Source organism: Mastomys coucha, unplaced genomic scaffold, assembly GCF_008632895.1.
Source record: "Mastomys coucha isolate ucsf_1 unplaced genomic scaffold, UCSF_Mcou_1 pScaffold17, whole genome shotgun sequence".
In the NCBI taxonomy this organism is placed as follows: Eukaryota; Metazoa; Chordata; class Mammalia; order Rodentia; family Muridae; genus Mastomys; species Mastomys coucha.
Window position 1 is genome coordinate 13,746,838 of NW_022196899.1, and position 26,998 is coordinate 13,773,835.

The following is a 26,998-nucleotide window of genomic DNA, read 5'->3' on the forward strand; positions in this document are numbered from 1 at the left end:
CCTCCTCACCCTCTTCCTCTCTTGCTCTTGCTCTCTTGATTTCTTACCCTCTTCCCCCATCTGTCCCTTCTCTCCTCATTCCCCTCCCCACAGTGGTGCTCATGGCCGCATGGCTGGCCTCTCCTCTCTCTCTCTCTCTCTCTCTCTCTCTCTCTCCCTCTGCCTCCCTCCTTATCTATCTATCTATCTATCTATCTATCTATCTATCTATCTATCTATCCATCCATCCATCCATCCATCCATCCATCTATCTATCTATCTATCTATCTATCTCTATCTCTCTGTCTCTACCACTTCCTCAACTCCCCTTCCCATACCCTAGATAAACTCTATTCTGTACTACATTTGTCATGTGGCTGGTCCCTCAGGGGGAAGGGACGCCTCAGTATGGGCCCACAGAGCACTCCCTTCCCCACCCCATACCATGCCTCCACCAAACATATCCCTGGCTTCTTTTTTTATAAAATACAACCGTGGACATGATGACCCATCACCAGTTCATAAACCCCAGATCCTTTGATACAGAAAAACTCTAGCACACACATGTATATAAGTTAAGGAACATCATCTTCCAAGATATCCTGGTTTCTAGTTATCTTGCCTTAAAGCAGTCTAAACAGCAGTAACACTTATACTTTCAAAGCACTCTGACTTCATCGGTTGTCATAATGTTGGCTCTTTGGAACATTCAAGGCAAGATATAATGCTGGCCTTCAGGAGTGTCACTTACAGAAATGGGAAGGGAAACACATTTCAGGATGTTTCTCTTCTACTAAATACTCAGCACACATTTGCTGATTGATGGGTGTATCACATGCATCTACTCATTAGAACATTTAGAAGGACTTCTTATTTATCACACCACATAAGCTTTACATTTCTAGAGATGAAACTACAGAGTTGTTTCCTAAAAGGCATGGGGTAAAGACCCCCCTCTCTCTATTCTGCACAGGTCATTTGAGTCTAAAAACCTTGGTAGCCATATGGAAATGGTGTAGAAATGGGCCCGTTGTGATCCTTATTACAAGGGGCCTGTGCTTATGGGACATCTGCAGGGCTATAAACGCCTTACGCGCTTTGCAGGAAAGTTGTTCAATTGATATAACGTGTAATTATTGTGATTATTATGGCCATTAGTTTCTGCTCAAGATTCAGAACTAAATTAGCTAGCACCAGGCTATTGATGGAAGTGAGGAAGAATTGCTGATGACATACTGCAGCCACCTGTTTCCCCTTGCTTCCTAATCTCTTCACCAGAAGGGACGGGTGACCATGTTACAGATCAGATTGCATTGTATTTTGTTGTGTTCAGCAGAGTATCCCAATGGACACATTTACAAACCATTCCCCACACCAAAGGCTCAGAAGAACATTGCAGAAGAAGGGGCGGAGAGACTCTAAGAGCCAGCGGATCAGGGAGTCTGTGAGACTGTGTTTCCTATTAATATCAGAAGCTACACCCATTACTGCCCCCACCATGACTGCTTAAACATGAGCCAAACAAGGAAAACAATGACAGACATGCAAAAGTAGATGGGTAAAGACCACAAGGCTTCAACTCGCAAAGAGCTACAGGCAGCTAAGGAGTTCTGAGAGCAGGGAATGTCTTCCCCAGGGAACAGCACACCAACGGGCTATCCAACACCAAACAGTCATACTTGAACTCATAGTAAGAGTAAAACTGTATAGACGGAGCAGGTCTTATTTAGAAATGTATACATGTATAGATATATGCATCTATATGCATACAATACCAATTTTAAAAGAGCCCACGAGTTTGAAGGAGCAAGAGGGATAGATGGTAGGGTGGAGGGAGGAAAGCGAAGGGAAAGATGATGTCTCCCTAAGAGATTACGCTGGCAACTAGTAAGCCACCAATTATTAAAAGGCATTTCTGTGACAATGGTTTCAGTATCAGATCCAGTGCCTTTCACAGAGCAGGGCTCCACCATGTTAGCTCTGTAAGCAGCACAGATGAGCATACCACAAGCTTCTGTGTTTTATTTCTTACAATGACTTTTCTGTCTCTCTACTCACCCGGTGGGGACTTCAAATATGAGCATAATAGCATTTGCTATGAAACCTAGAGGACAGAAAATGTTAAACCATGGGTTAGTAGAACTACCTTACCAATGGAATCGGCCTGATGTCCCTTCAAGGGCTGGGGAACAAATTGCAGAAAAACAGTGAGTCAAATCCCTACCACCAAAGCAAAAGCCAACGTAAACAAGGATATTTTCATGATTCTAAAATTCTTACATTGTTTATTAAACTCAAGTTGCCTATAAGGGGCTTAGTCACATAAAACTGGCTGTTACTAAAATTGGGACTCATAACAGACCTGAATCCCAAGCTTTGAGACATATTAGGTGACCTTAGAATAACTCTGGATATGCAGAATAAACTAACCCCTGCTATAGACTTTAGTGCTGTCAACAGAAAGGGTAAACACTGCCACGATGGGTTTTTGAAGTATTATTCAACTCTGGCCTCAGACAGAACGGGTGGACTCTTGACAAATGCTGGCCTTCCCTAGCATTCTGTATAGTGATGCACTATCCACAGTTAATTTGGTTAATATTATTATTGAACACAGGGACTGATTTGTTAATTAACAAGATGACTCTGTGTTGTGTGTTTACACTCTGTTCAGAAGCTTTACTTGTGAATCGGGTGTGATTCTTTGATTTTCCCCAAAAGTCTCTGCGGTGAGTTCTAGCATCACCCTACCAAGTCGTGTGTGTGTGTGTGTGTGTGTGTGTGTGTGTGTGTGTGTGTGATGTGTGTCTGCATGTTCATGTGTGTCTGGGCACCTGTGTGGAGGCCAGTGGTTGACCAGATATCTTGTTCTATGGCTCCCCACTTTATCTTTTAAGACAGGGTCTGTCACTGAAACAGGAGCACAACTGGCTACAAACTCCAGAGACTCTCCTGGGCCTCACCAGAGTTAGGATCCCAGACACACACAACCACACTGTTTTCTGTCTTTTTAAAAGGATGCTTAGAATCGATTTCACGTCCTAACACTTGCAGGGCAAGTACTTTACTGACTCAGACATTTCCCCCAACCCTTTTAAATGCTCCAATGGGAATGAAATCCATAAATATTTTAATTTTTTGAAGAGTCTTAAACATGACTACAAGGACTCTAGTGAGAAGGGTTGTTCCCATCTTCTCTCTCATACTCCTTAAAAATTTTATTTATTTATTTTTTGCTTATTCACTTTATATCCCGCTCACTGACCCCTTCGCAGTTATATCCTGCTCACTGACCCCTTTGCAGTCATCCCCTCCCACAATCCTTCCCCCATCCTCCCTTCCCATTCTCTCTGAGTGGGTGGGGGCTTCTTGGGTATCCCCCCTAAACCCTGGCACTTCAAGTCTATGTGAAGCTCAATGCAACCTCTCCCACTGAAGCCAGACAAGGCAGTCCAGCTCGACGAACATATCCCACATATAGGCAACAGCTTTTGGGATAGCCTCTGCTCCAGTTGTTCTGAACCCACATGAAGACCAAGCTGCACATCTGTTACATACGTGTGGGGTCTCTCACACTCTCGACCCTCACTTCCCAAACGCTATAACTTAATTTTCCTAACTACATCCCGCTGTTTATCGCCAATGATAACTGTGTTACTGGTTTGTGTTACTTTTTTTTTTTAGACTTGTTTTATTTTATACGCATGAAATGTTTTGCCTGGATGCACGTGTGTGTACTATGTATGTGCCTGATGCCTGTAAAGGTCAAAAAAGAGAGTGTCGGATCCCCCAGAACTGGAGTTATGTCATGAGCTTACCACATGAGCGTTGGGAACCAAACTTTGGTCCTCTGCAAGAGCCAAATGTGCTTTTGACCACTGAGACAACTCTCCCCCCCCATGTGTATCTGACTGCTATGCTCCCAGTCCGTATTTCTGTTTTTCCATGTTAGGCATTGACTATCGGCTTTCTGCTGCAGAGTGAGCCCTTTCAGTGCTGGGCCCTACTCTCTGCTTGGGAACTGCTCTTATTCACTCCCACTTCAACCCATGTCTTCCTCTCTTGGCTTACAGTGTTGCTTTTACAGAGTACATTTCCGTATGGAATCTCTTAAAAAAACGCCCTCCTCATTCAATGTCCTGCCCTTACCCCGGCACCTTCACCGTAGCCCATAGAAGTTCTGCTAAAGATCCTGGTTGTGGTTCTTGAAACTCCCTAGGACTCCCAGCTTCTTGTGGGCATTCATTGGTCTAGTGGGCAGTCAGCAGAAATTGTCTAGATGTTTCCAGTTCTCAGCATTTGGTAGACATCTATTCGTTGTCCTCTTGCCTTTGGTGTTTATTGTTTTCTGTCTTTTTATTTCCTTGCTCTCTTTAGGGAGGCTTCCACAGGAAACACAAATAACTGCCTCTGCCCATTCTGCCATACTTAGTTAGAAGGCCTTTAGTCTTTTCTAGATGAGAGAAACTGATGTCAAACCTTTAGTCCTGCATTTAAGGCCACACATCATCAACACATGCAGAAATTGAGCTGGGATTCAATTTTCAGTTCTCTTTAACTACAACAGCACTAAATGAACTTCCTCACCAGGACTTCTTGCACACTCTTCAGTAAAGACTATGCTAACCGCAGAGACCTAGGAGACCAGAGAGAACAATCTAGAGGTCCCCACAGTATTGAACAATGAGAGGCACTTCGCACTTTCAACCTTCATCCCTGAGCCTGGAACCACGGCTGTGTGCTCAGCCAGTCTGACAGTGTTTACATCCTAAATTCTCTAGGCCAAACTTGTTTTAGATCTGCTGTTTGTTGTAAGGTGTATGCAGGATTTTTCTTATGTACTTGTTTAGAAGAAATTGGTGACTTTAGACCCATGTTGCCCTTAGACAAAGCAAAACAAAAAGCCAAGCCAAACTAAACCAACAACAAAACTACTAATGAAATAAAGGAAGTAATGCTCAATGCATTATGAGAAAAAAAAAAAAAGAGTAAATTGAATCATCAACAAAAATAAACTCTAACACCCTGGCTGTTTGCACGTGTGTGTGTGTGTGTGTGTGTGTTTCCTGCACTTCAGCTTTGTAACCTCATATCTGCTGACATCGTAACAGCACAAGGACAGTAGCAGTATGTGCTAATCAGGACCTGCCTAGGAAGATAAAGAGCCTATCACTAGCATGCCTGTGCTGTGATAGTCCAGCGAATAATGCTCCAGGCTCCAGCAAAGCCCAAATTAACATAACGTACCAGTGGCTTTGACCAGACAGAGGCCCGCTTGTGAACCCTACTCTCCAGATGACTGCAAAGTCTCCATCCATTCTGGTTTCCTCTCAATACCTCAGCAGCGATCCTCCCAGGGAGGCTCTGCTCTAGGCACAGGCTATTCAGAGAGGGAGAGAGGAGAGAGAGAGAGAGAGAGAGAGAGACAGAGAGAGAGAGAGAGAGAGAGAGAGAGAGGAGAGGAGAGAGAGAGAGAGAGAGAGAGAGAGAGAGAGAGAGAGAGAGAGACTGGCTGTGCCTTCCATTCTGGGACAGAACTGGGAAGGGGAACAACCTTCCTATTCATATCATAGTCATGTTTCCTTGCTTGAGTCACAGGTACATGGGTGAGTCAGGAGGCCATAGATTTCATGAACATGTGCAGCCGTGGGACCAGACAAAAACGCCTCTTGCAAAGTCTCGGGCCTGGAACCTCATGAAGCTTTTTTAGCAGACGTAGATATTTCCCAGCATTCATTGGTGCCATACTATCCAGTACAGTAGAGATATATCATTATGTTCTCCACCTTCTGAGTCTGGGGCTGCAGCTACATCATTCCACGCACCAATGCCATGGTTTTCAAACACTTGGATTCATGAGACAGTGTGTTTTGCATTGCAATATATCTTTACACATCGGAATGATATAAAGTATATACATATTGGTTTCACGTATATACATCTACATTATACAGTGGACATATGTAATCCACACACATACTTGAAACAAAACCTTCACGTTAGTACCTTTAATTCTCACTACAAGTAACTCAGAGTTTGGTGTTATATTCCAGATTTTAGCTATTCTGTCCATTACTTGATAAATTGATTTCTCGTCCATATAATCCTGTGGTTTTTAAGAAACATACTTCAACAGCAATGGAAAAACTGTAGTGGCTGTAGTGAGATGCTTCTACATAGCTATATTTGGGAATATGAGGAAACTTTTGATTTGGATTTATTTTCAACTTCTAACACTAGCTTTAACTTCAAAAAATGTACATGTACTTAGTGTGTGTGTGTGTGTGTGTGCGCGCGCACGTGTAAAAGATACTCATAGAAAGGACAACTTAGAGGAGTCAGTTCTCTCCTTCTACCATGTAAGTCATAGGATTGAACTTAGATCATCAGACTTGGTAGTAAGTGACCTTCCTTACTCATTAAAGCCATCTTGCCAGGTTCAGTCTTTATATGGAATACATCAAATATTCTGGGTTTTATGTAAGGAGGCTACACCCACACCTACCTAGTTCTGTTTCTTCTTGGCCCCTTAATTCTCAGACTTGAAGGTGGGAAAGATTTCTGGGGCTACAGGCTGGAGGGGCAGCACCGAGCAATCCCATGGTCCTTAAATGGAAATGCAGCTCATCAGTAGCTTCCTCTTCTTCACCCATAGGAAGATCGCGTGAGAAACCTGTAAGCTCATTTGTGGGCACAGAGCTGGAGTGAGTTCCAAATGGCTGGCCAGAGACCATTGTTGAACTTTCAGGAATTCCACAGGGCAGTTTTAAAAATTTTGAACAGATGCCAACACACTATAAAATTTGACAAGTGCTAATTTGAAGAATGTTATACATCAGTGTCTTTGGTCCCAAGTGCTCAACCAGATGAAGATTTCTCAGCACTTCCCACCCAACTGGACGTGAAAGGGCTCTGGGAGTCTCCAGGATAGGGTTGGGAGGCTAGGGGCCAATAGGCTTTGCAAAGTTTGCCACCCTTCTGCCTTGCCCTGGTGGAGGTTGATAGCGATTTATCTTCTTCCCTCCTCCCAGGCCAGAAAAAAAATTGGACCAGCCCATGTGTGAGGAGCATGAAGAGGAACGCATCAACATTTACTGTCTGAATTGTGAAGTGCCCACCTGTTCCTTGTGCAAGGTGTTTGGCGCTCATAAAGACTGCCAAGTGGCTCCCCTGACCCATGTGTTCCAGAGGCAGAAGGTAGGAAGTTCAATTCCTTTCCTCAGTCTACTTAAGCACTAGTGAGTTAGCTCCATGTGACCAAAGACAGGAGTGCAACAAAGGGGAGGAAAGATGGAGAAGGCCTCACAGGAAGTGGAAGGCCTCACAGGAAGTAGAAGGCCTCACAGGAAGTGGAAGGCCTCACAGGAAGTGGAAGGCCTCACAGGAAGTGGAAGGCCTCACCTCACAGGAAGTGGAAGGCCTCGCAGGAAGTGGAAGGCCTCACAGGAAGTGGAAGGCCTCACCTCACAGGAAGTGGAAGGCCTCACAGGAAGTGGAAGGCCTCACCTCACAGGAAGTGGAAGGCCTCGCAGGAAGTAGTCTTACAGTTTGTCTCAAATTCCATTCCCTTCCAGGTTATGGAGTTGCTCAGAGAGGTGGCCAGAGAAAAATGAGAAAAAAAGTACAGAAGGACTGGGTCACTCTCTGTGTCCTTTGGAGGTGGCTAAAAATATGTAGTGTTAGGGGGCTGATCAAATGCCTGCTGATGAAGATGACTGAGAGTTGAAACTGCAGATAAGAGTGAGATGGCCCCTCACTCTCCCTTTCTATTGTTTATCAATAAATGTCCTCTTGCCTTCTTCGAAGCCTTTTTTTCACTAACCTCTTGTGTATGGCACACAGCAACAAAACCACTTAAAGTCTGTGCCTCCTGCTGGCCTTCAGCACTCCTTGAATGTAGTACATGTCCCTTACCCTAGGAACTAGACCTGGGCCTCCTCATTCTAACTCAATCCAGCCTTTATAGCATCTCATCAGCCCTGCACCATATAACAGTCACCTAGAATTTATGCTTCTATGCAGGTAAAGGTGTGCATGTGTCAATAGGTCCATCAGATCTCAGTTTATTCCACTTAGAATCATTGGTTTCAGTTTTATATCAGAGACCAGAGTTGAAATCAATTTGGAAGCCAAACTATGTGACACCTATTAAGACCAGTAACCATGATTTATATTTGTTGCTGTTATTTATTTTCAACTTACTGCACTTCTTGGCTCTATGTCCAGTTTAGGGGGAGGTTAAATAGGAACATAAAACTACTTTGGGGGTAAAAGAAGACAGGAATTTTAAAGTTGTATTGTCTCTGCTAAAGCCAGTCACATGTTACCGTTTTGAGTTTGTGTGACAGTCTAGTGAGCATTTTCATGTATCTGCACTGTTTTAGCATAGTAGGATTGGAATATACATATACCCGATAGGTGAATATTTACTGCTTCTATTGCTCAAGTAAAACTAGTCCTGAACTGCACTAGACAGACAACTCATTTTGAGTTTCAAATGTCACATATTTGTGTCTGTCACATTGTTCCATTTATGCAGTGTTTAGAAGTCTTCAACTTCAGTATACTATTATCAGTAGCTTATAATTAGGTTTTCTTTGTATTTTTAACAGAATCTAGTTCTCCATCAATAATATGAAAATTATGGAACCTCATCCCACGCAAAGCCAAGCATATATCAAAGTTTGCTTGCAATATCGAGGCTCACACATTTCTTATAACTGACTCCAGCCTCAGTCTTTAGATGGGATTAATTATATTCTCTGCATTTTGTATAAGGAGTCATATCCCACGAATACCTCTTACAGGTACTTAATGAACACCTTAATTTATAATAATGCAAAAAATTCTGGCTTTCCTTGGCCACCTTCATCCTCAGACTTTTTTTTCTGGGGCCAGAGGCTGGAGGGTTAGTACTCAACAATTCTGCCAGCCTAAACTGGAGATGCAGCTCACTTGCAGCATCCTCTTCTTCACTCGTGGTAAGAATATGTCTCAGGAGAAATCCATGAGCTTGGAGTTTGTTTGTAGGGTTGTTTACTCCTTGGGGATAAAACCCCCTTGAGGACAATGCTGTGAGTAGGCCATAAGCATCCATGATTAGGAAATCCCTAATATCCTGAGTCTTGTTTTCTCTTCATCAGTCAGAGCTCAGTGATGGTATTGCTGTACTTGTGGGAAGCAACGATAGAGTCCAGGGTGTGATCAGCCAGTTGGAGGACACCTGTAAAACAATTGAGGTAAGTCAGCTGGCTCCAAGGGAGTCTGAACCAATCCTGATGCTCTGAGGGGACCATGAGTGTCTCAGTGATGCACTAGAAATCTCCTCCCAGGGTTCCATTCTTCCCTTCCTTCCTCATGTATCTCTGAAATACTTCCTGGTGCTTTTGAGAACTTACCTCGTAGTTTGAGGAGGTGGATTTTTACCACAGTTGCTCAGACACTTGTGTGTGTGTGTGTGTGTGTGTGTGTGTGTGTGTGTGCTCTTCCTCAGTCAACTCCTTTTGAAAGATTAGCAACAAGACGAAGCAGTGGCCAGCCATGAAAATAGGTACTGTTGCTATCATTTAACTAGATTTCTTGCTGGAAATCTAAACAGTCTTCAGATGCGATGATTTGTTCTTCAGGTGTGAGCTCCACACCTGTGCTCTCCTGGCAGGCATCATAAGGACCCTGAGGAAGAGAGAAATAGTGGCCAACAGGCTAAGGCACTAACCACACAGCTTTTGGTACACCCTCCTCATTGTTGTGTGTGGGCCTCTCTTATTACCTCTTATTTCCCTTTGTCCTTATTTCCCAAAGATTTCCCAAGTTCCTTGGGTGTGTGCAATCTTATAAACTACAGATTGTTTTATATATGTTTGTCTTAGTTACTTTCCTGTTGCTAGGAAGAGACGTCAATGACCAAGGCAACTTATAAAAGAAAGCATTTAGCTGGGAACTCGCTTGCAGTTTCAGAGGTTCAGTCCATCCCAATTATTGTAAGGAGCATGGGAACAGGCAGGGATGGCTATAGTGGTGGCTGAGAACCTACAAGGCAGAGAAAAACTGAGCCTGGTCCAGGCTTTTGAAACTTCACAGCCTACCCCCTATGACACTCCTCCTCCAATAAAGCCAGGCCTCCTAATCCTTCCAGAAAAAGTTCCACCAACTAGGGACCAAGCATTCAAATACATGAGCCTATGGGAACCATTCTCACCCAAACCACCATAGAATGCAAGCCTTTTAATTTTTACAAATTCATGGTAGTTTCTTTGTGTTTTGGATCTAGAATTATGTTTTTAAGATCCATGCGTATTACTATAAGCATGTCCAGTGCCTTGGGTTCCTCTTCTGTGACAAGGGGACAATCACACTTATTCTGTAGAGATTGCAGGCTCAATGAAAATGCTCAGCACAGGACCTGGCATGAAGTGTGTGGTCTTATTCATTTTCTATTATCATTGCCAAGTCCATTATAAGTCTAAGGCCATTTCCTAGAGGATGGCTTCAGGACTTCAATTAGTTGTAATTATCCCATCTTAGATTTACACATCACCAGAATAAATTTCCTTTCTTCTCCACACTCATATTACTAAAAATATCTTGGGTACATGGAGATTTACTTACGGAAGAAATATTTTCTTTTGGCAAAGAGCCTAAGAGATTCATAAACGGACAATATACACTGTTTCCTCTTATTTACAGTGAAGATCGGTCAGTGACCATGAATCAGCAGTCCATTGTGGGCTAGGCTGAGTCCGGTGTGTTATAAATAGCCTGTCACTTGTGTGGAGGGAGGCAATCTCTAGCCACCTCCTGAGACTCTCTGTGGAGAGTCTGGCTTCCTGTCTGGGATAAAGACATCAAAAGATGTGTGGAAAGTTCTGTAGTCCACTGAAGTCTTGAGCAAGGGAAGCAACTTGATTCTGGCTATGTCAGGAAGGACAACAGGCATCTTTCACAGAGGCCAGCCAGGGTCTCGGCAGGAAGCAGCTCTCTCTAGTTACACTTGAGAGCAAGCCAAGAAAGTACAGATTTAAAGCTAAAGCAACAGAAGGGGTTTAGTTGGGGACAGTATGGAGAGCAGCCAAGGTGAGAATCCTCACCCGTTCTTACTGGTAATGACTCCGTCCAACGACACACACTTTCCTACAGATTTCTAAAGAAAGTGTATGAGTACTATGTCTAAGTCATTAAGATGTGGGTGGTCTTTAAAAAGTGCTCATTTTCACACCAGGTTTGGGGACACACACCTCTAATCCCAGCTACTCAGGAAGGTGTGTCAGGGGGATTAGAAGCTCCAGAGTTGCCTGTATAAAAATAAAATAAAAATAAAAACTGGCTGAGGATAAAGAACAATTTTCTGGTACACAAAGTCACCCAGTCCAGTCCCCAGTGCTTTGAAGGGAAATAAAGTCTACCCATGTTCATGTGTTTATTTCAGTTGTGGACTTCTTAAGAAAATAAGATAAAAAGCAAATCATCACCGGTATAGAGTTCTGCATAGTGTGTAGGATATATTGATTTATACATGACCATTTTGAATGTCAACATTCGTGTCTAACCAGTAGTTTCACGGGAGGAATGGTCAAGAGAGGAATACTAAAGGATCAGGAATTTTAATAACAGGACTGGGCTTGGAGGTTTTGTTTATGCTTCCTTTGTGACAGGTTATCAGCTGTAGCCCAGGTTGGCCTTGAACTCATGGTAATGATCTTTCTGAGCCTTCTGAATACTGGGAGTAGAGACATAAGCCATCATACCTAGCAATTTTCAATCCTTACTTAAGTATTTCTTTGTTTCCTATCTTTGTCAAGGGAGCCTGATATTTTTAATAGCTAGTAAGAACCAGGTGTGAATGAGCCAATGTGTGGGTAAGCATGTGTTTCATGTGGAGATGTAGGGGTCGTTAACTGTGATTCCTATCCTCTGTTTCAAAAGGTTTGAGATCAGGCAAGCATACATCTTTCATGCCTATAACCCTCACAGTGTGGTGGGAGATGGAACAATTTATGTTATTTGTTCTTCAACTTCCCTTCTTTATAGTGGCGTGATAACACTGCTCCACACTGTTGTGATGAGAAGATTAGGGTAAGAGGCACATTCAAGGAGATTCGTAGTGTGTCATGCCACCTTGAATCTCCATGGACTATGCACTCTTGTCTGGATGGTGTAAGAAGATTATCAGGGTCCTGCTTAGTCAAAATGGTATCATTGAGCAGCTCACTCCAGGAAGAAAATTGAAAATGAAAGGGAAGTTTGGCATTTGCTCTGCCCTTGGGAGAACTCCAAATACTGGTAGCAAGGGAGAAAGAATGTTTCCTGGACTCATGCCATTTACAGAGTGCAGTGAGCTCATCTCACTGCTCATCAAGCCACATGGCTTTCCTGCGTCTGTGTTCTCCTGCCCTTGGCCTTCACAGGGTTTACCTAGGGAGATTTTACATGGCCTGGACGGGCCCAGAAAAGCCATGATGCCAATGATATAAACAGCAAGCATTATATAAATGCCACCTGCCACGTGTCACGTAACTATCTTCTTTACACGAAGGAATAAGGCAATTCAACAGAGTGAGCATCAGTTGGGAGATCTCAGACCCTGGCCAATACAAAATTATATTGATGAACAAGAGAGCAGGCTGAGAGGGCATGAGCTGAAGCTCAGCCTGTACCTAAAGTTTCAGTTTGTTCCTTTATGAGAAACATTCTACTCTGTGTTCATGGGACTTCTCTAAGTGTTATTAACCTTGGAGCCTTGCAAACGAATGCTTGGGCTTGCTATCTTCATTTCACTTAAGGTGGCTCTTTGTTCAGTATTATTAACTTGATGTCTGTTGTTTCTTTCGGGGGTGGATGGAATGGGACTTTTGAAGTGCTGTATCTCCCTCACAGCTGCATTTCTACACAAGTGTGTCCAGATGAATGCTGGAGGAATGCGGTGGAGACATAAATGGGTGGTGGGATGGCAGTTGCTCAGTGACAAGTGGCCAGGCTCAGGCTTTATCTTCAGGCTATTTTAGACACAGAGCTGTACTCCTTACATGGTGAAAACCGCAGTCATAATCACTTTAGGACTCTCCTGCCATGCCTAGGGCACATGCCTAAACTGGGCCTCACGTTTATGTCTTACTTCTGTTGGTGACACTCTAAGACTGGCTGGGAATGGAGAGAGGAATGTTGTAGCATGAAGAACATCAAAAATAGCTCGACATTTCTAAGTTACGGAGTCTTGGAGCTGCAGATTCAGAGAGACATCATCAATTATCCAATATGACCTGTCATTCATACACCCCACATCTTTTTGGCAATTGTCATGAGGTTAAGTGGTTTCCATAACTTTGGTGTTTTGAGGAGTAAATCCTGTGGCATGTAGGGTTCAGTAAAGGGTAAGACTGTTGATGGCTTTTCTCTCCCAGCAGCCTGAAGAGCACCTATGAAAACTACCCAACAGGGAGGGAGCTTCCAGCTCAGTTCCACATTGATTATGTCCTGCAACCAATGTATGTGATCTTAGTTCACTAGCTAAGCACACACATTCTGGTGCAAGGTACATGTACACACACACACACACACACACACACACACACACACGTGCATGCACACACACAGCATAGAAACCAGAGTCATCAAAAAGAAGAAAATGGAAGCTATATGAAAAAATAAACTTACAAGTTCATGAACTATGTATCTTACTTAAATTACTATCTAGAGAAGTAAGGGAGGAAGGATGGGAAATTGGCCTTAATCTATGATAAAGTAATATAATAAAGAACTAAGGTAAAAAGCAAGGGGAAATCCTGGAACCAGAGAATAAGGTTTTGTGGAGAAGAGGGAAATATGGTTGTGCTCACTTTTTTTTTTTTTCAAGCAATACCATCCTTCAAAGTTTCCTATCTACAGACACATAGATACAGAGAAATCTGCATTTTCCCACGAAGGCCACATTTTCCCCATCCTACTTTTCATGTTACTGCACAGTGAGCATTGAGAGTGGTGCAGTTACTACACAGTGACCATTAAGAGGAGTGCAATTACTACACAGTGACCACTGAGATGAGCGCAGTTACTGCACAGTGACCATCAAGAAGAGTGAAGTTACTACACGGTGACCATGGAGAGGAGTGCAGTGACTACACAGTGACCATGGAGAGGAGTGCAGTTACCACACAGTGACCATGGAGAGGAGTGCAGTGACTACATAGTGACCATGGAGAGGAGTGCAGTGACTACACAGTGACCATGGAGAGGAGTGCAGTGACTACACAGTGACCATGGAGAGGAGTGCAGTGACTACACAGTGACCATGGAGAGGAGTGCAGTTACCACACAGTGACCATGGAGAGGAGTGCAGTTACCACACAGTGACCATGGAGAGGAGTGCAGTGACTACACAGTGACCATAGAGAGGAGTGCAGTGACTGCACAGTGACCATGGAGAGGAGTGCAGTGACCACACAGTGACCATGGAGAGGAGTGCAGTGACTACACAGTGACCATGGAGAGGAGTGCAGTGACTACACAGTGACCATAGAGAGGAGTACAGTGACTACACAGTGACCATGGAGAGGAGTGCAGTGACTACACAGTGACCATGGAGAGGAGTGCAGTGACTACACAGTGACCATGGAGAGGAGTGCAGTGACTACACAGTGACCATGGAGAGGAGTGCAGTGACTACACAGTGACCATGGAGAGGAGTGCAGTGACTACACAGTGACCATGGAGAGGAGTGCAGTGACTACACAGTGACCATGGAGAGGAGTGCAGTGACTGCACAGTGACCATGGAGAGGAGTGCAGTGACTGCACAGTGACCATGGAGAGGAGTGCAGTGACTACACAGTGACCATGGAGAGGAGTGCAGTGACCACACAGTGACCATGGAGAGGAGTGCAGTTACCACACAGTGACCATGGAGAGGACTGCAGTGACTACACAGTGACCATGGAGAGGAGTGCAGTGACTACACAGTGACCATGGAGAGGAGTGCAGTGACTACACAGTGACCATGGAGAGGAGTGCAGTGACTACACAGTAACCATGGAGAGGAGTGCAGTGACTGCACAGTGACCATGGAGAGGAGTGCAGTTACCACACAGTGACCATGGAGAGGAGTGCAGTGACTACACAGTGACCACTGAGAGTAGAGTAGTGCAGGTTCATATTTACAGAGACACAGGAAGGATCTGATTCAGAATGATTGACTATTTTACTAGGTAGTACGTGCCTGTTCCTTAATTGGCCTAAGAAAATGGATAGCCGGGGTGTTTATTGTTGTTGATAGCATTCTTGTGGTCCTGTCCCCAAGACAGAGGGGCACCAAGTCAGCCACAGAGGGGACAGAATGAATACGTGAGACTTGCCATTCTAAAGCATTTTCTGTGTGAACTACATTGGGTTACTTAAAAATCATATTTTATCAAAGCTTCAGAGTTCCAATCTTAGGATTCCAGGGGTGAAGGGTGAATTGTCACACTCCAGGGGAAGGTTTTTGTTTTTTTTGTTTTTGTCACAGTCTGCAGAGAATTATGTTAAAGGCCAAATAGGCAAGAGGAGACTATGCCCCTTTTCTGTTAAAAATTAGATATAGTAGACCTAATAAATAGCCTTTGTTCAGTTCACAAACATTTTATTTAAGTTTTAAATTTTTCATTACTTGGGCTGAACTTGGTAGTGCACACTTTTAAACCCAGCATTCCAGAGGCAGATAGAGCTCTGTGAATTTGAAGCCAGCCTGGTCTAAATAGTGAGTTCCAAGACAGCCAGGACTACATAAAGAAACCTTGTCTCAAACAGCAACAAGCCAAAAACCAAAAACCAAAACCTAACCAATTTTTTTTTGGACAATTTCATGGGTATAATGCACTTTGATCATATCTTCCTCCCAACACCTCTCTCTGAATATTTTCTTCTTCCCAAAACCTTTTCCTACTTCCTGTTTTTATGTTATTGTATTTACTTAGGCTGTTTGTGTGAACCCCACGTGTGGGCCTATTTACTGCAGCACGAACAACTTAGCAGTGGTAGGAATTCTGAAAAGAATCTACCCTCTCCCAGCAGCCGTTAACTGTGAATAGCTCCTATGCAGCACAGTTTTCAGGGTCCGATTAATTTAAATATTAGTACAATAAGAAGCCTGTGATTGGACAGGGAAAGGAAGGCGGAGCTAAGAGTTTCAGAGACAGGGACAGGAAGAGAGGAGAAGGAGGGGCAGGACGAGAGAAGATAGATGGAGAAGAGGACGAACCTTATCCACGTGGAATCTTATCCACGTGGCTTTATATAGCCACAGGTAGCTATGACTATCATAAAATGAAAGAATAATTGGAATAACGTGTATAATCTAGGTGGGAAGCTTGTATCATCATTTGGCTCTGAATTTATGGTGAATCAAGAATTTATTGATTTATAAAACTTATTGATAATTATAAGTTTCTAGAGTTTTGATTTATTGGGGTACGGGGATTTGTGACAGCTAGCCACAGGGGAGAGATGTCTGGGAAGGTACAAGTGGCTCTGAGTCAAGGTGAACCAAAGCTGGGAAGACCGCTGCCTGGGGCTCCCCATAGAAGCAGCGAGACCACTGGGACCCAGAGTGTAGCCGGCGCTAGCGTGGGATGGTGCAGTTTGTTAGTATTTCACACAACACTCCTAAGCCAGGGTAAAGACTCAGAAAGCCCTCCTCCCCATAAGCAATGTTAGCAGCTCGATGTTGTGCAGGTCTTGACAAGTAACTATACCTTCTAAGAGTTAGGAGTGCCGCAGCCATGTCGTGTCCACAAAATGGCACTTTATAGCATTCCTCCAGTCTCTGACTCTATTCTATATTCTATATTCTATATTCTATATTACATATATATACATATATATACATATAGGTATACATATATATGCACATAGGTATATATGTGTGTGTGTGCATGTATATATATATATATATATGTATATATATGTATATATAGTCTATATTCTGTCCCTTCCCCCTCCCACCCCCCCCCCCACTTCTATGATGTTCTTTGGCTTTGAGTAAGGGAGTGTCATAGATGTACCATTTAGGGCCAGGCAATCAACCCCCATGTATTCTCAGCACTTTGACCAGTTATGAGTATCTACATTAACCAAGCCCAGTACCGTGGGAGGAATTAGACACGCTCTTACTGAAGTTTAGGAACTCATGACTGGTACTATAATCCTGATCTAGGGGCCATGTCTGGGGAGGTCATACACCCTAGGTAGGAACCTACTATTCTATTATTTGTTTACAGAATGGGCCTGTTCTCAAACTGCCATGTAATATGTGTGTTTATACTTTTAGATTAGATTGTACCGAGCTCCCACACATTGTAAATGTGAGAGTAAGACCTGCAGGAGGCAGAGAGGGGCTTTTTTCAACAGTTTCCTTTCTCTAGCAGATGGAGATATGTGTCCTAGGGGGTGACTATATGTCTCTAAGTCCATGTTACATCACAGTTAACCGTCCAGCTCTCCCATTCATCTGCCTTTGGTTTTTCCAGCTCTAGAAGACTCAGTGTGTGTGTGTGTGTGTGTGTGTGTGTGTGTGTGTGTGTGTGCGCCAGTGTCTGAAGATCTGGCTATTCCTGCATCCAGGGCCTCAGGGCTGCATGTAGGTTGAGATACATGGTTATCTCACTTCACTCTCCTGCCATGGCAACCCAAGTAATTTATGTCTAACACCCGTGATCTCACTGGGACCTTTATCTCACACTTTTTCAGTTTAGTAAACCCTGTTCCCTTTGTCGCCAGGCCGACCTTTCTACTTATGTTTTGAGTGTATATGTGTGTGTGTATATAGATAGATATAGACAGATAGATAAATACATATAGACACAGATATAGTCATTCTTGGACATAGGCTCTGGGTCTGCCTACAAGTGCGAGCATGCTTCACAAATGCAAAAAGAAAAAAAAAAGAAAAGAAAAGAAAGGCTTTGTATCCTGGTTTCCCCTTTATTTTATGTGTTTGAATGTTTTGTCTCTCCCCACAGAAGTTAGGAGAGGACATTGGATGCCCTGGAGCTGGGGCTACAGATGGTTGTGAGCCACCATGCAGGTGACAGGAATTGAACTCAGGTGTTCTGTATGCATAACCAGACCCTTAACTAACAAGCCATCTCTCTAGCCCTTCCCTAGTTGTTTTATGGTATGTGGGTTGGTTTGGGTTTTTGTTTGTTTGTTTGTTTGAAGTTCGTTTTTGGTTTTGGTTTGTTTTTGCCATTCTATTTCCACTGGTAGATAGATGTCACAGGTGGTGGCTATTATGGCATTTCAGAAAGTTAAACAACAATATTCTGCTTTCAAAGCCTTACCACAGTGTTTACACCCACGGAGACAGTTGAAGGGGAAAGAGAAGTTCATGTCTTCCATAGGTAAAATGCTCGTCTCCTAAAATGTCCAGGCGACGTTCCTCACAACCCGTTTGTAACCTTGGTTAACCCAACTACCAGGAGTGCTGCAGAAAGCAGAAACAGGACCTGTGTGAGAAGTTTGATCACCTATACGGCATCCTGGAGGAGAGGAAGACCGAAATGACCCAAGCCATCACCCGAACACAAGAGGAGAAACTGGAGCACGTCCGAACTCTCATCAGAAAGTATTCCGATCACCTGGAAAACGTATCCAAGTTGGTGGAGTCAGGAATCCAGTTCATGGACGAGCCCGAAATGGCGGTGTTTCTGCAGGTAAGGCTTTTTGGCAGCAGAGACATAAACCTGGAGGGTGGGTGTTGAGAAATCACTGTGATCACATTTTCACTCTTTTATTCGTATCTCATTTAAAAGTCTACTTCATTTATCTCAAAGCTTCATCCGTTTGATATTAAGTAGAGAGGGCGGCACTTAGGACCTGACCTAGTTAGACTCACAAGAGGAGGGATTAAGTCTCTCGCCAACTTCATGCAAAGCATTCAAGTAACCTCCTCTCTGTTGCTTTCACAGAACGCCAAGACCCTGTTGCAAAAGTGAGTACTTCCGCTCTGGATCGAACAGCACACTTTCCATTTCTTACCCAAGGTCACCAGACTTTAAACAGTAACAGAGAATAACAAGTGTCTCTACTGCAGGATTGTGGAAGCATCGAAGGCGTTTCAGATGGAGAAAGTGGAGCAAGGTTATGAGATCATGAGCAACTTCACAGTCAATCTCAATAGAGAAGAAAAAATTATCCGTGAAATTGACTTTTCTAGAGGTGCGTTACTTCTCTGACTATGGGCTTCGAAGTGCGCATGTGCAAAAGCTGCTGGGCGAGCAGAATGGGGGGATGTGCCAAACCCTGCAGAATGGACGTGCAGACCTCCACAGGATCGCAAACCAATGTGGTCCTCAGTCTCACTGCAGGATCACGCAGCTGTTGACTGTTTAGTTTTATAGTATTTAAAAGTTATGATCAAGTTTGACTCTAGGTAATGAAATCCTTAATAATTGATAAATGATAATAACTCAACTCCAAGTCTACCCTGTAGTATCAGTCATAGTGGTGTAAAGGAAAAAAGATTAAAAATCAGTTGAAAAGGAAACACAGACGACATATGAGCTAGTTGTGACCATCTCTGAGCGTGAGGATGAGATAGTGGTGACAAGTCACAGAGTCGGTTTTAGTGTGGAATTAGGATAGGGTTCGTGAGCTCTAACTGTGTCTTTCACTTTTGGCTCAGAATTCCGGCTCTTAGAAATATCCTGATGAAATGCTTGACATGCTACAATAACTCTGGATCTGACCCAATTGTTACTGCCTTGAGTCATAGCAATATAAAAGAGAAATACAAACAGAACTGGGCTAGACCTCCAGCTATGCCAGCCCCACAGACACAAGTTTACAGCAAAGCTTCATAATAGATTATTATGATCTGTGCTTAATAAGATAAGAAGATGAGGTCTGTCATTAATGTTACTTCAGTAAATTTTAAGGTCAGTAGATTTTACAAAGTCGTATTTAGTATAATGAAAAGTGGATGCATTCACTGAATTAAAATAAACCATTGTTTTTTGATAGGGAAAAAAAAGGTTGCATTTCCATTTAGCAAGACAGAAATAAGTACATGGAAACCTCCTCTCTCCAGGAGCTTACAGAAATGCTGGCTATGCCAGAAATGTGAACAGGCTCTGTGGGTGAGGTTGTCTGAGGGACGGGCCATACAACTTCATACTGCGAATAAAAGCAAAAGCCATGGCTCTATTGTATTTGCCCTGCCAAGGTGCATGTGAGAACCACAAGGTTTCACCATGCTAGACCAATTGTCAAGTGTCAGTTGAAGTGACTTCCCTTTCCCTAGGCTTGTGGGTGCTAGTCATTAACTATTGCCATGGCTACCATGGTAGTTAATAAAAAGTTTAAAAATATCTTATCTCACCAGAAGAGGAAGATGAAGAAGACACAGGAGAAATAGATGAAGAAGGGGAAGGAGAGGATGCAGTAGAAGTAGAAGAGGCAGAAAATGTTCAGATAGTGTCTTCAGGGGAAGAGGAGACTCTGGAAAAGTCTGCGGAGCCCTATCAGCTGGCCGCAGAGCTCCAGGCTGCCCCAGGGCCACTACCTGCTTCCTCTCCAGAACCGCTTTCATCCACGCCTCCTGCTGCAGATGTCCCGGTGACACAGGTAACCATCCACTAGTTCATCCACTGTTCCAAGTACTCTAAACAACTTATTCTGCTCTAGGAAAAAGATAAGTTGTGTAGACGGCAAGACAAAAGGAGATCAGGACAGTTACAATGCCGGGGAGAAATAAGAAACAGCCTCTAGATGGCTCAGAAGGTTCATCACCATCCTTGTGGTTAGCAAGATTTAATTTAAGGCCACTTTTCTCCCAACAACACTTTCAGATCTGAGGCAATCTCTGTCAAGAAAGAGTGTGTGTGTGTGTGTGTGTGTGTGTGCGAGCGCGCGCGAGCGAGCACGTTCTCTCACGTGCATGTGTGCAATAAGAGTTGCTTATGAGAATGTAGTGTACCTCTTGTTCCTTAGTCAATGGAAATGTGGAGTACAGTGTAGAAGTTATATGAGGTGAGAAATGAAAACGATTCTACTTCAGAACCTTGACTCTCATGTGCACCGTAGAGGAAGTAATTGGAGAAGCCACAGTAGGTAGAGTAGCTTTTCCTGAAACGCAGCTTTGCCTTCTCCTTGGAGGGCAAGCAGATGAGACTTGTCTTTCCATTTGTTTGTCACCTGAAGAAAGTGTGGACCAAAGTCTTTGAAGAGGCACCTGATCAGCTTACTCAAGGTTTCTAGAAGGCCACTGTCCAGTCTGGGGCTTTATGCGGACTTCCAGAGCACTTCAATGCGCTGAATCCCAGTCATTGCATGTGCTGGGACCAGCAGGCTCATCAAAAATCGTGGCTCTACTTCTGTGCGCTGAGATTATTGGCAGAGAAAAAAAAAAAAACAGAGAACTCAAACATGGAATTCTATTTGGTACTCTGTTTCCACAGGAATCCGGGATATAACACTTTTTATTTCCCAGAACCTTGAACTTCTGAGCGGCCCAGTTGCACTGACACTGAAAGTACAGATGACATTAATGAAGGTTGAGTTTGATCAATTAGGTCAGTGTTTGTTTTTAAAAATCAGGTTTTAGCCGGGCGGTGGTGGCGCACGCCTTTAATCCCAGCACTTGGGAGGCAGAGGCAGGCGGATTTCTGAGTTCGAGGCCAGCCTGGTCTACAGAGTGAGTTCCAGGACAGCCAGGGCTACACAGAGAAACCCTGTCTTGAAAAACAAAAAATAAAAAAAAAACAAAAAAAACAAAAAAAAATCAGGTTTTGGGACCTTTGCATAGTGCCAGAGTTCATTCTGATCAATAATTTGCCATATGTGGTATTTTATATACAACATTTCACTCAAGGCTTGTGCTTTGCTCCTATCTGAGCTAACACCTAGTGGAAGGCAAGAACAGAAACATGTAGATGCCAGTCAGGCACAGCCCAGTGATGAGCCTTCTGCCCCAGCACCCCAAAGAGCTCAGGGTGTTCAAACCCAAACGGAAATAACACCAACTGCTCTTTCCTCTTTTTCTTCTTCTTCTTCTTCTTCTTTTTTTTTTTTTTTAACTTGCCAACCCATCTGATTAAGGGGGAGGTGGTACCCATTGGCTCTCAGCAGACCACACAGTCTGAAACTTCAGGCCCTTCGGCAGCGGAAACTGCGGATCCCTTGTTTTACCCTAGTTGGTATAAAGGCCAAAGCCGGAAAACCAGCTCCAACCCACCTTGTACTCCTGAGAGTGAAGGTCTGGGTCAAATAGGGCCTCTGGGCGCTGAGGATTCCGGCGTGCAGTCCGCAGAAGCGGCAGAAGCCCCAGAAGCCGCAGCCAGCGAGCAGGCAGCTGTGCGTGGTAAGGAATCTAGTTCACCTGCAGCTACCTCTCAGGTTAGTGTCCATGCTCTTGTGTCTGTATGCTTTCCCACATACCTGCTGCGGCTCTGCTGGAAATAGACACATCCGGAGAGCAGAGGGAAGCCACTGCCCTGGGAAAACGCAGCACTAGCTCATGCTCCATCGCTGGCTTTGCACTTAAGCATTCTACTCAAGAATAAACCAAAAAAAAAAAAAAAAAAAAAAAAAAAAAAACAAATAATGTGGATTCCCTTTGTCCACGGTGACCCCATCCAAGGCTTTCCAGGGGATGGGGCACAAACAAGCCTAGTCCGTAGGCATGCTTGCAAAGCTGTTTTATTTGCAATGACTGGCTGGCTGCTGTCGCTGGTTCTTTGTGAAGTTTACTTGCCCTTACTCAGCCTTTATGGTCTCCCCTCGGGCTTCCGAAGACTAATCACCTGCTTTGGAGTCATTCCTAGCAATCACCAAGAAACATATTTGAATTAGTTTAAATTTGCTCTGTAAAATCATCTTGGTTAGTAAGGCAGTGGTGGCGCACGCCTTTAATCCCAGCACTTGGGAGGCAGAGGCAGGCAGATTTCAGAGTTTGAGGCCAGCCTGGTCTACAGAGTGAGTTCTGGGACAGCTAGGGCTGCACAGAGAAACCCTGTCGCGAAAACCAAAATAATAATAATAATAATCTTGGATTTGTGTCTTCCAGAAATTCACTTGCAATGGTTGGATAGTTTTAGCTCAATTAAGCCAGTCCTTCTTAACCTTGTGTTCCTCCAGGCAGGAAAACACAGGCTTTCCTGTATTCTTACAGAAACACTGATGAAAAATATTTGATAATATAGCCTGATAAAGTTTTATTTTTATAATGAAAATTTGAAGTCCAAGCTTTCCTTCTAATGCTTCATTAGATGTTTGTGTGTTTCTAAGAGCTGATAGAGCCCATTTACAATTTCTTCCTGAAGAAGAATGTTAGTCAGGCTGACTCCTAATAATGTGTGTGAGGAGTGAGAGTTGCTGGACAACAAGCCTTCATTCAACTCGTGTGGGTCGGTACTCCTCCACCATCAGGTGACAATGGACAGTGACTAGCATGACTACCTTGTACCTGCTCAAGTGGACCCAGTCACTCCGGGTGTCTAAGGGACATTCATTTGAAGAGTTGAGTGCCATGTTTTTGCATCTGATGGCTATTCGCAGAGACACAATAAATGACAAAAGTAAACTTTGTAAAGTAACCTTCCCAGGGCTAGTTGTAGGTTAAAAACAAGAAACAAAACAGATGAGATGGACTGATTATTTCTAGATGCTTTGGGGAGGTTTCTGTATTTGTTGAGGAAGAGTTATTTTCTTTAACAGTTGTACAGTGTCTCCCAAGTAACACATAGTAGGTCTCCCATCCCATGCAAAAAGTTTGTCTAAATGATATGTCTAAAAGAAATGATTTGTGATGATGTCGGTGAAGATTTCTTCTTGTTTTCTCACAGGAGTTAGCAATCTGCCTAACACTTCTGGCTTTTCTTATTCTCCACTACATCTGGAGTCAGATTCTGTGCTTGATTTTTGCTTTATTGGGTAGGAAATATTTTATTTTCCATTTACTAATATCTCCTATATTTTCTTTCATAGTGTTCCTCCTCTGTAGGCTCAGAGATGCTTTCCTCAGAAGCCTTGAGGTTCAGCCATCTAAAACTATTTCACTCAAGGCCTCAAGCTCCCTCCCTGTAGTTCAGGGGTTCGTGCACTGTCTCAGAGAGACTCCCTTCGTTATCCTTGCATGGAGAACCTGACCCAGAACAGTGACTCCATAGACAATTATTCAGTATTCTAGTAGGGATGAACCTTCCTGGGAGCCATTAGCAGGGTCCAACTCAGCAGAGGGAGAAGCAGCAAAGAACCCGTTCAGGAGCATGTAGGTCTGACGTAGGCTTAGGAGTAGCATTCCCCCTGTCTTTCCAGAGATGTTCAGGAGGTGCCCTGTCAAGAATGCTATTCAGATCAGTCTCTGCGCTAGCCTAGGACTAAGTTAATTTCTCAGTTCTCTTAGAACCTTTATTCTCTTCAGGGTCTTTCCCTTGGAGGGGAGGTCTCTGAGACTAGTGTAACAGTCATTAGGTACATGGAGCAAACAGACAGGCATTAATATGCACATAAAAACCATAAGAATCCAAATCAAAGAAAAGCCATTATTTCACTCCACAGGCCCTTCCTTATGTTTTAAGTTACACTTCTTATAGTCAAGCTATGAGGTTTGCTTTGGGAGCGACATCTTACATTTTGATTTTAATCCTTTGAAAACTACCCATTTGGTTAGCAATATTTGAAGAGCTCAAGTGCATGCACTTTTGAGTGTGACTTCACTGGCGTAAGCCCTTGCTCCCCGCACCTTTAGCCAAGTCCAGGATCCTTGGAGCTAAAAGGCACCAGCTATTTTTGGTTCCTTAACTTGTCATGATAGGCCTCTCTTCTGTCTCATTAGCCATCTGCTCTACAGTGGCCTGTAGAATGTCTGTGTGTACCAGCTGTGTCTGTAACTGGGTGAGCAAAGCCTCCACCCACTTTATGTCCAACAGTCAGCTGCGAACACACTCAAACGTCCTGGGCATGCATATGATCTATCTATTCAATAGCCTGACTCCTGTTCTTCACATTATCTATGGTAAAAATGGAATCATAGCCTATGATCTTGGGCACAAAAACAAAAAGAAGAGAAAGCTACGTGGTTAATGGAAGCAGGAACTAACCGTGGATCTGAATAATTGTCTAAAGGGTTCCGGCTACATTCCAAGAATGTTGGTTTGGAACTTGTCACCATGTGTCCTTCCAATATTCTCTGAGGCTGTTAGGGGAGTGTCATGCTTCATGTCTGTTTGCATCCATTTGCCTGTGTGGTGAGATGGGAGTGAGGAAGGAGGGGTGGGGTTTGATGCAGTGGTTTGACATTTGTTATTACAAAGATACCTTGATTGTGTAGTTTTATGTTTGAGAAAAGGCATTTTTATGTAGCAAAGCTAACCTGATCATAATGGGAGTAACTCTTGGACCCAGGAAATCAGACATGAACAGTGTTGTAAAGAATTCACAATGGTAACAAAGTCTAGTGCAACTTCAATACACAGAACCACTAGATAACTATTTGCCCAGTGTACATTTAGCTTGTAATGTCACTTTGCACTCCTGATCTTCCCTTAAACATCTTGAATGTGATACCAGAGCTGTCCCAACTCGTTGATAATCATTACTAAATAGTCCCAGGACAGGAGGTGTATTGCCTCAGAAACCCAAGCTTCACAATAAATTGCTCACCTTCAAGCTCACCTCGGCCCCAATGGCTGAGCTCCAAACCCTTTAAGATGGTTTATTCCCAGGTATTTTCTACATATTCCTTGGAAATCGCACCCTTGATTCCAGAACCCAAGCAGATCATTCTTACATAATCTGACCATGGGAAACCAGAAATCAACTCCCTCTACACTGGGGGAGGGGTGTGAATGTGCTAATTTCTAATAGATCGAAGGTGGATTGTTAAAATTCTTGTTCTCATTTTCTATGAAAATCATTGCTTTCAAGATTTGGATTCATCCCACTTGTTAATTCATATTTTAAAAGGTGTTGGTTCTTACCCTTTGCAGAAAGAACCTTGAACCTTCTCACCTTATTTCTGCTAGAAAACTATGCAGAGACCCCAGATTTGACCAGACTGTTGAGGGAGACTCGTCCTGTGTGCACTGCCCATCTGGTTCATGTTTACTATATGTTTTAGCTGAAGCAAAGAGAGTTGGATAGAAATAACATTTGATGCTCTTCATGTGTTTATTTTAGAATTGATATTTTTTGGGGGGGAAACTTTATGAGGATTTTTTAGAGTGTCACGCAGTGCGTTTTGATCATATTCTGCTCTCTGTCAGGTACTTTAGGAAGTGAGGATGCTAGTGCTGAGATGTTTAGAGTCCATTTCAGGATGTTTTCATGAGGGGTTGGGGGGAGCCACAGACTTGGGCCTGACACAAGTCATTCAGAGTCAACGACAATCACACAAGATTCCCAGCAAGCCGACAACTCTTTGCATTTCTCAAATTGTATCTACTGTTGCTAAATTTTCACGGAACCCACATGCTTCCCTGCTGGTTTGCCAATACCTCCCTGGCTCAGTGATTGCACAGGGGTTTCTCCTGCTTGTGAAGCTGGGATGTCTGCCGACTTCTGTGTGGGTTCTTAAGAACCTGTGTCTCAGTAGGACAGAGGCAATATGGACACATTAGAGGCAGTCTGATGCGAGAGGGGTGAATGTGTAGTTTTTAAAGCCAGCCTTATTGAGCTATACACATGCTAAAAGCTCACCCATTGTAAGTGTTCACTTTAATGAGCTGTGACAATTTTGTGTCATAATCAATAAGGTTACTTAAAATGTTTCTGTTACCTTTCAAATTTATCTAGTCTTTAACAGTATCAATTCGAAGAGTAAATGTATCTTTAGCTTCTATTAACTTTGTCACTTTACCTTTATGGGTTTTGACTTATATTCTACTTAAGAAACATTTCTTAATTTAAAGTCGCAAACATTTATTCCTATGTGTTATAGTATTTTCGTAATTTTAGCTCTTAAGCACTAGTGTGATTTGTTAGTCTGAGTTTATAAGGTGAGGCTGAAGGGTTCTTTTTCTTTCTTGGTTGTCATGAACCTGTCCTTTTGTTCC

The 26,998-nt window shown here is 43.4% G+C and overlaps 1 protein-coding gene and 3 long non-coding RNA genes across 6 annotated transcripts in view; 1 reads left to right on the forward strand and 3 right to left on the reverse strand.

The window, feature by feature from the left end:
* Trim55 (tripartite motif containing 55) overlaps positions 1 to 26,998 on the forward strand; it is a 39,754-nt gene that overhangs the window by 1,619 nt on the left and 11,137 nt on the right. The window contains exons 3-10 of one of the 3 annotated variants that reach the window (XM_031376427.1): positions 7,011 to 7,176; positions 9,123 to 9,218; positions 18,425 to 18,658; positions 18,914 to 18,936; positions 19,039 to 19,163; positions 20,329 to 20,570; positions 22,044 to 22,340; positions 23,789 to 23,876. In XM_031376427.1, coding sequence (XP_031232287.1) covers positions 7,011 to 7,176; positions 9,123 to 9,218; positions 18,425 to 18,658; positions 18,914 to 18,936; positions 19,039 to 19,163; positions 20,329 to 20,570; positions 22,044 to 22,340; positions 23,789 to 23,876 — 1,271 coding nt within the window. The remainder of the gene's footprint in view (positions 1 to 7,010; positions 7,177 to 9,122; positions 9,219 to 18,424; positions 18,659 to 18,913; positions 18,937 to 19,038; positions 19,164 to 20,328; positions 20,571 to 22,043; positions 22,341 to 23,788; positions 23,877 to 26,998) is intronic. The other 2 variants (XM_031376425.1, XM_031376426.1) reach the window with 2 other exon arrangements.
* LOC116094987 lies at positions 6,416 to 7,274 on the reverse strand. Its single transcript, XR_004120384.1, has 2 exons — positions 7,098 to 7,274; positions 6,416 to 6,585 (listed from the first exon to the last, which is right to left on the reverse strand). It is a non-coding gene; the product is annotated as an uncharacterized LOC116094987 (long non-coding RNA).
* On the reverse strand, positions 8,128 to 16,773 carry LOC116094985. Its single transcript, XR_004120382.1, has 3 exons — positions 16,700 to 16,773; positions 9,378 to 9,651; positions 8,128 to 9,202 (listed from the first exon to the last, which is right to left on the reverse strand). It is a non-coding gene; the product is annotated as an uncharacterized LOC116094985 (long non-coding RNA).
* LOC116094986 lies at positions 18,309 to 25,694 on the reverse strand. The gene is made up of 3 exons (XR_004120383.1): positions 25,608 to 25,694; positions 18,584 to 18,688; positions 18,309 to 18,429 (listed from the first exon to the last, which is right to left on the reverse strand). It is a non-coding gene; the product is annotated as an uncharacterized LOC116094986 (long non-coding RNA).